The 13,906-nt window shown below is 41.5% G+C and overlaps 1 protein-coding gene across 1 annotated transcript in view; it reads right to left on the bottom strand.

The window, feature by feature from the left end:
* The window catches only part of capn15 (calpain 15), a 41,186-nt gene that overhangs the window by 7,754 nt on the left and 19,526 nt on the right, over nt 1-13,906 (bottom strand). The window contains 5 exon segments of the mRNA XM_034119275.1: nt 1,787-1,939; nt 3,467-3,592; nt 5,488-5,711; nt 6,874-7,057; nt 9,038-9,246. Coding sequence (XP_033975166.1) covers nt 1,787-1,939; nt 3,467-3,592; nt 5,488-5,711; nt 6,874-7,057; nt 9,038-9,246 — 896 coding nt within the window.

Raw genomic sequence — 13,906 nt, 5'->3', positions numbered from 1 at the left:
CACGCACCATTTATTTTTAGGTTAACCTACTAACCTGGTGGACTTTGTGACAACGTCTATTTGATCAGATGCTTTGCTGACAAGGAAGGGAAAACATGTTTCTAGGCAAGTGCTGTTAACAAGGTTAGCTTAGTTTTTGTGCAGGTAAATGGTCTTCAGTATAAGCAGTCACAGTAGAGGTACACAATACAAATGAATGAAACTGAAAATGAGTATAATATGCCCTCTTTAAACACACAAATCACACAGATTAGGTTATATTTTGTGTAAATGAGTGCATTTAGGTTGTTTTTACTTATATTTTAGGAAGCTACAAGGCATCAACTCGCTCCCTTTTGTGTTTCAGATTACTTTCAATCAAGCTGTTAAAGGCAACAGTATTTACTAACCTCCCAAAGGTCACTTGCCAAAGAAATGGTTATGCATAATAAATAAACACACACATTAGCAGAGCAAGAAAAAAACGGTCAAAACCTGTTGATGTGTGTAATTGAATGACAGCGAGTTTTGTCATATTAGATCAATCCTGAGAGTAATGACAAGTACAGGCCTGACAAATCCTGATCAACCAATGAAACCGAGAAATAAAAACAATTAACAGAAAGCTGTCATTCAGTTTGGAGTCAATACCTGATGGTCAGCAAAATCCAGCAGGGCATGAAATTACGAAACTATCCATCACTTAAAGCACATTACGTGCGTCCATCATGGCACGATTAAGGGTCGCTTTCAGAGTTATTTCACCTGTGTCCGGCTCACAGAAGCTTAAATGAATAACACAAATAGTGAAGCGTTAGCAGCCACGTTCCGCCATGTCTCAAACACATTAGAGAGCTGGTTTCTTTAAACAAACTCAAAGTGACTCTAAAATGACCTTGAAGCAGGCCGCTGTGGCTGTAAATGCTTTGGCTAACTTGTTGTATGACTGTGTTGTGATTGTGCTGAGGGTGCGCAAATATGATCATATCACCCCCATCCTGAAATCACTACACTGGCTCCCCGTGGAACTGAGGATCGAATACAAGGTCTCCCTCCTCACCCACCAGTGTATCCATGGAACTGCCCCTCCCTACCTCAAGGAACTCCTCACCCGTCATAATTCCTTGCGGACCTCCCGCTCCAGCAAAGCCAACCTAAAGTTTCCCCTTTATTTGCTGCTAATACTCTGGTGCATACTACTGTAGGTGGAAGAAAGTCAACTGCGAGTGAATGAATGAGTCTGAAAGAGTGAGTCACTTTCAGAGACGATACCCGTCTACAAACAAGGAAGTTGTGGATTATGTGATGTCATTGTAATGTCTTCTGTCCAAGTAGAAATAAGCGTACTATTTCCGAAACAAACTAAAACTGGTTTGAGGCAGATATGATATTCACAATTACCACAACAATGGAAATAAACTCTTTCTGTTAAAGGGGCCTTATTATGCTAATGTGTAGGTTCATATTTGTATTGTTTGCCTCTACTGTGACATGTTAACACTCTTTTATGTAATGAATAAAAGGGCTTTATCACGTACAATGTAGTGGAGCGCTAACCAATACAAGTGTGAGTGTTACATAGTTATGTCACTATGTTACGGAAGTAAACCAAGGAGTCCAATGGAGACGTTTCAGGCAGGGGGGGGGGGGGGGGGGGGAGTGTGTGGGAGAGAAACTCCCTCTAGAGGGAACACAGGGATTTTAGCCCTTGCAGACCATTTACATGCACACAAATCTATATAACACACTACAGGAAAGGGAAAACCCCAAAAAGCATAATAGGGCCTTTTTAAAATGGATTACTTACTTTATAAAGTCACTGTACTCCATCCAGAAGACCCCCTCACTGCTGCCGTGGGCCATCAGCTCGTGCCTCAGGTTCTGCGGCCACTCTGTCCACTCGTCCGACCAGTTTCCGTTCCACGAGAAGCGTCCCCACGGGTTACGCAGCCGCAACAACCTGAAGCCAAACAGTGCCGGTTAGTGAGGGAAGAGAGGGGGATTCAGTTAGTGACATCTCTGCGGACTCAAATTGCTCCTCTTATGGATCATTGCCTAGTTTTTAACAACCCATTTCATTTTACTGCCTTCTCCCTACTGAGAGAATCCTCGGAGGTTTAATGGGAAACCATACTGGAGTCCCCCCCCCCCCCCTTTTTTCTTAAATGCAGGTGAATCGCTTTTGCAAGCTGCTTTTCATCTCCTCTGGCACTTTGCAGGAGGACTCCGGACTCGTTTCAGATCAAGCGCCGTGGCACAATCTTCCACTCGGATTGCTTTATGCCAGTAAATTAAAGGGGTTGTGTGGGGGCTCTTGAGCAAATTACATCTGGGATTTACGGCAACCCCCTCCTCTCCCAGGTAGGACAGGAGAGAAAGCTTTGTGTGGACTCACAATGCTGATCAAAGTGATCACCATGAACTGCTGTGCACCTGCTCTCTGTTGGCATCAAGCCTCCGACCCATTAACATATGAATCATTCCAGAAGTGCCCTAACAGAGTGTGCATCTGCTCAATCTATCCAAACCGAGGATACTTATTTCTAAATATGCTTTTTTTTAATGAGTAAACAACATCTGAGACATGGTTTCTTTCCATGAATCAGACCCATGCCAGTCAATCGTACTGCGTGACTTATTGGTTTGGATGACATCTACAACAGTAAGGAATGAGAGATGACAGGACAAGGTTACAGCCATGAAACAACTTAGATAAGGATCTTGCACTTATAAATTTGCAACATGTTTTCCCACATTCTGCATTCCCATTTTAAACTTTTGTTTGTATTATATCCTCAATGTCAGTTGCTGATTGTTGATTTTGAAAAATACCTAAAGGCCTAAAACATTATGCGACTGAAGGAGAAATGCATATGCCACACTTTTGTACTATTTTGTAATTCTCTAAACTATTGAAAAAAGAAACACAGGACCTTCAGATCTAATCATCAGGCCTCTAAACACTTTAGTAATAATATAATAAACGTTCTTTATGTAGCACCTTTCATGCACAAAGCAGCCCAAAGTGCTTCACAGAACAAGAAGAAAACATAACAACAATATTAAAATAAATACAGAACAAGATAAAACATCTACAGTGATGCTAATGAAATCCCATTGAATTAAAAGCTGACAAGAAATGATAATTGTTTCAAATAAAACAATTTTTTTTTTAAATGTAAAATAAAAGCAAAACAGAAAAAATACAGTAAAACATGGACAACGATACCAGTGAGAATTGAAAGTTAACCCAAATTAAAAGCCTGCTTTGCTTTTAAACATTTCAAGGGAGTTTGCTGTTCTAAGATTCACCATAATGCCCATAAGTTCATGCTTACTTGAAATGCCTACTATATTTCAATGCAAAGATAAAACAGATGTACAGATAGAGATCAGATCGATTTCAAAAGAGAAACATCAAGTTGGAAAGAGGTATAAGAACTCATAGAAAGGCACTTAAACCCATTTAGTTCACAGTTCTTCGTACCTGTAACCCTGCACCTCTCGTACGTCCAGGATGGAGTACGCGTGTCGGGGCCGCAGACCATGAGACTCGTACACAACGTCGTCTACCTTCATGTTGCCTCCTCCACAAGACGCGCCCATCAGAAACCTGGGAGGACATGGACGGCACTCGGTGTAAGATTGACATAAAGTTGAAAAAACTAAAGCCAACTTAATGGTCAGAACAAACTGCTTGTTACAGACGGTTACAAAAACAAATATCAGTTATACCGCTTTCATTTAATTTGTGACCGCTGCTTCTTCTTTTCTCCAGCTTGTCTCTGTTTAGTAACGCATACTAGGGCTGTGCAATTAATCGTATTTTAATCTCGATTACGATTTTGGCTTGCAACGATTACAAAAACAACGTAATCGAAATAAAACGATTATTATTTTTATAAAAAAAAAAAAAATGTAATTATTATTATTTTTTTGTTTTGTTTTTTGGGGTTTTTCAGTTGAATTATACTTAAAGTTCAGGGTAATCAACTGTTAAAAACATACTGTTCACATTTTTGTTTCAATAAATGGATGTTTTCAAAGTAAATGGATAATCGTTTTTAATAATCGTGATATCAATTATTGACCAAAAATAATCGTGATTAGGATTTTTGCCATAATCGCACAGCCCTAACGCATACTAATGTTGAATACATTCAAGGCGGCTCCGCTTTGATATGTTGAATAAAACCACACGTTTTCTGACAGATGGACCTCCAATTCGGCCTCAGATCATTTGGCCCCTTTGGAGTCCTGCTTGTTGTCTCGTGTTACTTTGAGCGCTCGCATATCAAAGAGCTAATTAGCAGAGCTCCTTCATTGCTGACATACAGGGAGCTGCTAATTGGCATTCAGCACCTTTGTGATTTTGTAACACCCTAGTGTTTGAAGCTCTGATTGCATAATGTTTATCCTCTGATTTTCCTATAAGATGTTTTACTTTTTAATATTTTGTACAGGAAAATACCAATCAATATTTGTATGCATTCTGTTATTTAACACACAGAAAGTTATAGTGGACATGGCCAGTGCTTTTCTTTTGCACATTTAATGTTTGCTTTATATATTGTGCATGTTTTTATTGGATTATTGTCTACTGATTGGTAAATGTATCTGCACATTTTTGTCGTCAAACTCTTTCTGCATTATAAATATTAAAATAAGATATCCATTTATATGTCCATTTAGTTATTTATGAGTATTGCTAAGTGCCTTTCACATGAGTGGGAAAGTACCGAGTCATTCTTTCCCACATAACACAACAATATGTTTTAATTCACAACTAACTGTGTATCTCTGTATTACCATAGCGATAGGGAGTTGTTTTTGCGCTGCGTCGGGCTTTTTAAGGACGCAGGTGTTTCATCAGCTCCATGTAAACCAGATGCACCACACACACTGCTCATTCAGACTCTTGCCATTCACAAGACAATCTTGACTTGAATGAGATATTTCCACCACACTTTCAAAATGATCTTAGCTTACAATTCTGTTTTTAAACTTTGGTTGTTGTTTATTTGTGTCTGTTGTATCAGCATGTGGCTTCTTATCCTCTAGTGTCACTTTTCTTATCTTTTTGTTATCCGTTTGTTTGTGCAAATAAAATAAAAATAAAATCTAATATGAATTCCCTTACTTATTCATTATAAGTAGAGCAGCGGTTCCCAACCTGTGGGCCGCCAAATAATTTGCAAAACATTAGGATTTGTGTGGAAACATTTCATTATTAAGATTTTCTTTTCTCTTTCTTGATCCTCCTTAGCAACGGTCATTACAGTCCTTGACAGCGGTCTGTTCTACTGGATTAACAACTTGTCACATGTTTTGAATTGACCAATCAGAACTTTATTTAGCCTCCGTATTGTTTATGGTTGAATGTGGGCCGCAAACATTTTTTAGATTCTTAAATGGGCCCTGAGTTGAAAAAGGTTGGGAACCGCTGAAAAAAACAGCCAGCAAGAATAATGTTCCTTTCCGCTCAAATCCCACCCCTCCTCCTCTTACCCTGCCTCCTTGGAGCTGAGCATCTTGGCCCAGATGAGGTCGGTGTCGATGGGCTCCTCCCGGGGGTTGGTGGAGCTGACCTGCAGCATCAGGGAGTCGCAGGGAGCCCCCGTCAGCGTGGCCAGGCCCTCGATGGCGCGCCCCGCCTGCAGGGCAAAGTAGGAGCCATGGAGTTTGGCCAGGGCCTTCTCTATCAGCGCCACCCATAGCTGCTTCCTCTGAGCCTGCATGATGGGAACGAGGAGGAGGAAACATTTAGTAAAGTCTGAGTGTAGCTCACTGTAACAGGATGTTGTTTTATGGTGTTCATTTGAACCTGTTGGTAGAGTTTACAGGTTGAAAGGATTTATGCTTTATCATATTGATTCTTATCTTTTCATCACTGTGCTTATTACTGCTGCCTTATCATTTTATTCTGCCATTAGTGCATTCTTAGTCACATTGTAAAGGAATTCACTTAGACTATTTTTCTTCTTATCCACATTATGTAGATCTGATATTATACAGTGTGTCTCGGCAGCATGTGTACGCCTGGTTATGTTTCTCTGCGTTTTATTTATTTCATAACGCCACACTTAATTTGTCTGGTAATTAATTAGACCTCCATGTACAATCCTCCTCTGTGGGGTCCTTTGAGACACACTCGTAATGAAACGCTGGATCATGAATAAGCTTGAACTTATATTAAGAAGTTAATATTACACTGATGTTAGGCTGCAACCCCGTCAACAAACACAAAGCAACTAACAGTGGTCCTGCTTACTGATAAATTAGAGTATTTATGTCTAATATATAGTTTTTTATAATACTGCTCACAGTAACGACCCAGATTTTGGTGTCTTTAGCTACAAGAATAACAAATAAAAAAAGACTTCTGTTTTAACTCCACATAACCCAGATATTATTTTCTCATTTCCAAACGTATAGTCTTCAACCGACACCGACTTTATTCGTCTCTGTGCAGCTCCCTCTGGAGCCACAAGAAGCTATATCAACATAGCTCTCATATGCAGTAGAACACCCCAACACTTGTAGACACTCTTTGATGTGGGGAGTTCCCCTTTAAGGGTCACAAAGTGGTGCGAGCGATAAAAAAGGAATGTCAGAGGGTATATAGAGTGTACATAGTGTGCATGTGTCAGCATTTAGTTTGGGCCTCTGTAAGTATCTGCTATCTATCTTCACTAACCTCTCTGACCTGAAAGAGGACACACATTATAAGAGTGGAATGTTTATTTCCTATCCAGCCATTCTGTATTGTTGTTCGTGCAACCTTTGACACAAATAGTGTATCTTGTCCACTGAATATCAATGAATATCTATTTTCTCATCCATCACTTCTCCCTCCTTAAATTACTTCTACCTTCCCTATCTTTTTTTACTGACCTGGGAGAATAGGAGGTATCCGTAGTCGTCGCAGGGCAGCATGTCGTCCACCAGCACCGTCGTCCACGTGCCGTCTTTACACAACCGGACCTGGTAGGCCCCCTCCTGGCAGATAGTCCTGGTGATCATCACCCTCTCCACCAGCTCGGGACGCTCCGCCAGCACCGCCAGCGCGCTCAGGAACCTGGAGAGGGATAAAGATCAGTGATTCGGAAAATGAAACGTCGGATCGGGGAAGGACAGATGTGTGAGTGAGAGGATGTGACTGAAACAAAGCGCAAAAGACAATCTGAAGCGGCGAAACAAATGGAGATAAGAGAGAAATGATCAGCTGATTGTGACGGACAGGTGGATGGATGAATGGACGCCAGCTTAGTCAGAAAAGACAAGCAGTGATAGGGGATGTCGACTGCAATCAGAACAAAAACACACAGGCTGATAATCAGCTGTAAATGTGGATTAAAACATCACTTTCCAAAAACATACCTCATTTTTTTAACATGATTTGCCCTTATTGAAAATCAATCGGGTGTTATGAGTCAAGCTTCTATGCCTTCTGGTTGCCTCCCCATTACTGTTCATTCAGCCTGCAGCAAAGACAAACCAGCTCGCCTCCTCTAATTAGCTTGCAAGAGAATTTAGTTAATCAAAAATCCGGATACATCAGAAAATGCTAATTCCTCACACAAGAGAAAGGAGACTGGGGACGCGAGGATCCGACTTGAAAGGAATAGATTTGAAAGTGAGCATAAGTTCATCTGAAAGTGTGGAGAGAGATCATACAAAGCTGATGAAATGCCAACAAACGGTTGAGGTTTGGGGACCACGATCGAAAAGTATTTATCTTTGTACGCTGATGACTCACCACTGATTTCAAGTATACTGACACGCTACATTAAAGGGGCCCTATTATGCTAATGTTCTGGTTTCATAACTGTTTTTCCTGTGTCATGTTTACATGCTTTAATATCAAAAAGTGTTTCTCATACTGTGCTGCAGCACCTCTTTTCACCCTCTGTCTGAGACCAGTCTGCTGGCCGGCTCTTTTTTGATTGGTCAACCACTTAGAGATGTCCCGCCCCTTAGCCTATTATTTACAATGGGTTGGAGCACTAGCCCATAAAAGTGCAAGCTTTACATAGTGATGTCATTGTATAACAGAAGTAAAGAAAGGAGAGAACTGGAGTCACAGATGAAAGCAATAATATCCCTTTGAGTCCAGTCAATGTGTGTCAGTGCAGCAGACTGAAACTCTTTGTGTGGGTTCGCAAATGTGTATTAATAAAAGCTATACAATGCCATCTGTTAAAGTGGCAGCCGAGTGAGCCAGATCAGCCCATTTAGCCGCTGATGAAAAACCAATCATCTGCAACCAAAAAAAAGAAATCAAGGGGAAATCCAATTAGCCGTGTCATAATGTGACTCTAATGTCAGCTTGTACTCAAGGACAAGGTTGGACTGGCACTACTTTCCTCTGCATTCATTGGCTGGCTGAAGGGGGGCGGGGTTATTTGCTAGTTTATTAGGACAATGTTAGTGTGTATGAGAGAGAGAAGTATCTGGGTTACATCCTGTCTGTGCGAGTAAGAGGATTTAGCTCTGGGGATATTCTTTGATAAGCCGTGTTTGCAGGAGATGTGGGGCGAGTAGTCGTATTGGCACAACTTTTTGAAGGTTCTTTGTTGTGTGAAGAGGAAGATGGCAGGAGAGTAACACACATATATACACACAGACGAAAGGACGCGCGGAAGAAGGGCAGGGAGTAAAAATGTCCAGACTCTCATTCCTGTGACTAATCCTCCTGTCAGGTGTATCTGTACATCTGTCCAGCTGCGCCCTGCTTCCTCTTTTATTTAATGCCCGCCATCTTTCATTTTCCTGCCTCACAATTTTTCACTATCTCTCTTTTGACTTACTGTTTCACCGTTCTCAGTCACTGTCTCCATCTCTCAATGCTAGCTTCAGGCTGTGGTGTTCGTCTAAAGCTGACCTTTCAAAATGACTCAACGGAAACGTCATGTTGTTCTTTTGGGATATTTGGTTATTCCTAGGTTAAAAGCATTAATCATTTCCCATTTAAAAAAAAAAGTATTATTATGTAAATGTGTCTGGATTCTTTCAGGTTATCTTCCTCAAAGTGTCCCGTGCGGTTCTGACAGCTCACCAGCAGTTTCCCAGCAGGCCTTGCAGGATGTCAGAGGGCCGTGGCGTGCGGAAGACGGACCACTTGACGCCTCGATCTTTGAAGTTGCTGCAGTTGATCTCGTGGGGGCGGAGCCACTTTTTGATGCGCTGCTGGACGCTGTCGCCCTCGGGGAAGCCCACGGAGCGAGGACCGGGGGGGAAACTGTCGTCCACAAAGTTCACCGAGTTCTGAGCCAAACAGAGGGAGACAGCGGAGGAGAAATTAGAGGGGAACAAAAGGATGAGATGACTGAACCAGTTAAAATAAATGTCACCACCATTTTATTAAGATCTTTATTAAGAGGAATCATCTTATATTATGTTTGATTTGTACATTTTTAAGAGAGATTAAAGGTTAACAGAAATAAAATGCATGTGCAGTCAAGGCAGAAACCTACTGTTGGCTTATTAAAAAAGATTATAAAAAAACATGTGAAAAAAAGCAGCACAAAAAATATCAAATTATTCATTTCTGCATTCTTGAAATAAATATGACATGGTTCATCAAATATATGTATCTACATGTTTTTTTTAGTTAGACTCATTAGATTAGTAAATACCAAATGTTTTTGACAATAATACGAAAGTACTTTTCATTTATATAAATATAAAGACTCGAGTAATGTCCTAGAAGTGTACAATACATTTTTAGGTAAAGGTTATTCATTTGTGTAGTTCTATAAAATGTTTTGAAACTTTGTAAAGCTTCCTGTTAAGTCTGTCCTCTGTATTAATCATCATGCCCAAATGAGCAGATGAGATCACTTCAAAATAAAACTTTTTCGAACACATAATGCAAGTCTGAAAGACACTTGGAGCTCTACCGTTAATCTCTTCCCTGCATTTCTAATGCCACATATTTCGCAGGTGGATGATGATTAATACAGGACACTACATGAGGCGTAGATTCGGGGTAGAACAAGGACAAGCTCCTGCCTTCCACAGTTAGTGGTGTGGCAGCAGGAATTACTGGCCCGCTGTTGGTGTGGCATCACACATCTGCACAGCAGGACACCTGATGTGGCGCCGTGTAGCAGGCAGGGTACAGGACACATATGCAAATCACTTCTGAAACATTTCAAACGCTTCAGCTTCTGACACATTTTCTGCAGAGCACTGAGCATTCATAATGGCTTTAACAATGTAGCTGCCTTTGTACTGTACACAGGACCTGGACTAAACAGCTAGACACCCAATCTGACACACTATCTGCCTATCTTAAACTCCTGTACACACACCGGAGAGGGCCAACAGCCGCGCACGCAGAACCTATCCTCTTTCCTGTTTGTGGTGTCAGGAGTGGACCCGGCGGGGGACGGGGGGGGTGTAATGTGGGCGCCCGACGGGTGGCTCGCACTGAGGCCAATTGATTACTCGCCATACCCACAATCCAATTCTGTAGTCTCGAAGCAGCATTGGCAACCAGACAGAATCACTTTCAGCACTCCGGCCATCCGAGGTCTCCATGTAGCTTACAGATTCTGCAGCTTATGTGTGACCCTTGTGCCAGCTCTCACTGTGTGGGCTCAGGGCCGTGTGGATTTACCACAGGGGTGGAGGGAAAAAGCTTTGGCCTCTGAACTTCAAACTTTAATGTAAGATAAGATATACTTTTAATGTCCCAGCAGGGACATTTATGTAACTCAGAGCACAGCCTGTACAGAACATGAAAATGACTAAAGTGCTCTAAACAAGCACAGAAATACATATACTGCATATTTATCAAACGTATTGCACAAACATCATCATTTCAGATGCTCGGAAGATCAATCCTGTTTGGCTCTAATGGATGTTAGCTACAATAACAAGATTGCACTCACCTCTCATATCGTCAAGCGGGTTATTCTGAGTCATTGAAAAAACAGGGTAACCAGCATTTTGTCCATAAGGGCTACACTGTGCTAAACATGCTAATATTAGCCTTCTCACATCTGGGGCGCCCAGGGTGTTTTATGGGCCAAATGTTTTTTTTTATTCGTTTTTACAAGAAATGTTGAACCCATTTAATCTTATGAGTCACAGGGACATGCAACTCCATTAGGAAGCTTAAGAATCCTTGAGCTAACACAAGCAAAATGCATGCATTATCATAAGCAGTGTGGTATGCATGTATGTAATAACATAAGTGCCAAAGTGTGAATGACGTGCACACACACACACAGAGAAGCATTTATGCTACCGTTCGGGTTGCGGTGTTGTGATACGGCCAGCGTAAGTCTAGCTGTCTGTCGTCCTGCTGCTGTCTCTGATTCTATCGCTGGGCACATGGCAGCGTGCAAACGAGACGCAATGAGCCAATTCAGAGCTACGAAAACCCGCTGCTGCCCTCCCGCATTCTCCCAGACTACACATGACTGGCAAGATTTAAGAAGGGATCTTTCTTTTTTTTTAAAGTAAGCTAGATATCTACATGTTACAGACAACCTAGTGATCCATGAATATGTGGTGACAAGCAGCTGTAGAGCTGGATTTCAAAGCGCCATACAATAAACCCAAAATAAGCATCTCAAATCAACCTGGTATGTACAATACAGTCACTATGAGATATGACAATTGTTTGCAGAAGATAAACACTAGATACAATCTCATGTAGGGTGCAGGATTTGTAAAAAAAAAAACGAATTGCAAATATTTTTGAATGATATGGCGCTTTGATGTAGGAGGAATTGATCATTTTGGCACAAAGGCATAATATTTGTAAATGATCATAGCGTGATTTTTACCATACAAATGTGTATTGCTGAATCTGCAGAATACTAGTGGTACTGTAGGCCTCTGCATCTCAACACTTCTTCATTGAAATTGGCCTTTTAACACATATTTAGCCCTTAACAAATGTGATCCTTGCGATTTGAATACTGCACTAGTCCATTTCAATAGAATTGTAATTAATTGTGCAGCCTTACAATCTAAAATGCAAAACCCAATATCACATATTTTGTGTTGCAACAATTCAAAGCAACAACTAGTGTCAAAAGGAAAACAAACAAAAGTCAGCCTGTTGCCATAAAGCATATTTGTGTTGCTCCCCAAGAGGGTGACATGGAAAAGGGAACAGAGGAACGCGCTCCAGCCATGCTGGGCTTTACAGTTCACTAGCGGCGCTGATGGCTGTTAGCAGCGTTTACTCGTCTGGCATAGTGAGTAAGCGGACACGCTCTGGGGCGCTGGCGTCAGGCACACACACCTCTCGCTCTCAAAACCAATCAAGGAGAGTAGAAAGGCAAGGAGGCAGGGGAAGAAAGACTCATATTTCATGTTTCTTGCTATAGTTTTGGTTTTTATTGATTGCTGCAATCTGAACAAACTCTTGGGAAGGTTTCATCAGCAAAACCATGTGCTATAATAACCCCAAAGAGAAAAGGATCAAACACTGACACTGTCACTGTCTTTCTGTGTGCTCAGACTCCCCGCATGCTTTTGTAACACTTTCATCATTATTACATTTGAACCACTGGTGTCTTGGTGCTTGCCAAGTGTTAATGCCTTTGACAGTGACGGATTAGAAAGAGTAGCTCTGCTTGTTTACCAACTGCTCCGGTTCATCTCTCTGACCCCCCCAAACTGAGCTGAGGCACTTGATACTGTCAGTGATTACACTCGCTATAGGGAAGCGGCTGATTTCTGCTCCTCTCCAGCTCTGCTTCTAAAAATAGGCCAGCTCCTGTTTTCACCTTAGCACACACACACACACACACACACACACATCCAGACCCACACCGACTTTACTGTGGAATTGAGTGCAGTCGTGTGGAGAGGGGATTGAGGGTGGAGAGGATGGCAAAGGGAGATTATTTCATTTTTTTTAGATATAAGCAAAAGAAGGGAGAAAAAGAAACAGGATGAGCATGCGGGGATAGATTCGATGGAGGGAGACGGGATAAAAAGTCGATGAAGATGGGAGAGCGCTTTGAAGAGTGCACAGCTAGAGCCTCAAATATTTGCCGGAGAAACGGAACGATGATAAAAAGAAATACCGGCTTAACTGCTGCTTCCTAAATTAGGAAAAGAGGATGGGAAGGTGGGGATGAGGGGATCTCTGATATCCTTCCTTCCTACTGAGCCAACTTTCCCTCCCACGCTCGCAGAGATGAGCCCTGTGACTTTCAAAGAAGCCATTAATAATGCATAGTAGAGCACACTCCATGCTATTGTAAACATGGCATGATAGGTGCTCTGCAGGTGTAATGAATGGGCACACATGAGACAACCAAGTTCATTTAGGGAATAACAGCCTGCCTGGAAAAATGACCTGAAGCTGAGCCGTTCTAGATTCTCCAATGCCAGGTTTAAAATGAGTCCAATCAGATTTGTCTCATTAATATTTATCTTAACACATGCTCTCAAATTAACCCATTTTACAACCATGAGCAGCATATCTATTCCAACATAACACAAGCCTATCCAAGGTGCACTTTACAGTTAAGTTGAGCTTGAAGTGGTGTTATTCATTTATTCATTCAAATGTCTTTTCTCAGCCGCCTTAGGTCTTTTAGGGCAAGTAGAAAAATCCTTCTTTTGTTTTTTATATCGTGACTATGAGTGTTCAACAGCACTGAAATACTATAAGAGTTTGTGACACGCTCCACGAAATGCAAACCTGCTTAGGTCAACCCTTTGGGAATTATGAATCATCCTACCACAGTGTTTCCCCTATATATTAAATCATAATAATAATAAGTGGCGACCCTTTTTGATTTTTGATTGTTTGTTATGTGGATTTGTAGTATTTGTGTTACTGTACGTTGCTAAATCTTGAGACATTGCCACTGTATGTACTAGGCCTCAAGAGCCTTTCTTGTGCTGGCGGACACATAGAAACACATCATATTGGCGGGGCGCACTTCAC

This window comes from Trematomus bernacchii, unplaced genomic scaffold, assembly GCF_902827165.1.
Source record: "Trematomus bernacchii unplaced genomic scaffold, fTreBer1.1, whole genome shotgun sequence".
Taxonomy (NCBI): Eukaryota; Metazoa; Chordata; class Actinopteri; order Perciformes; family Nototheniidae; genus Trematomus; species Trematomus bernacchii.
Note: the sequence above shows the minus strand (reverse complement) of the source record. Positions and strands in the feature narration are given on the sequence as shown.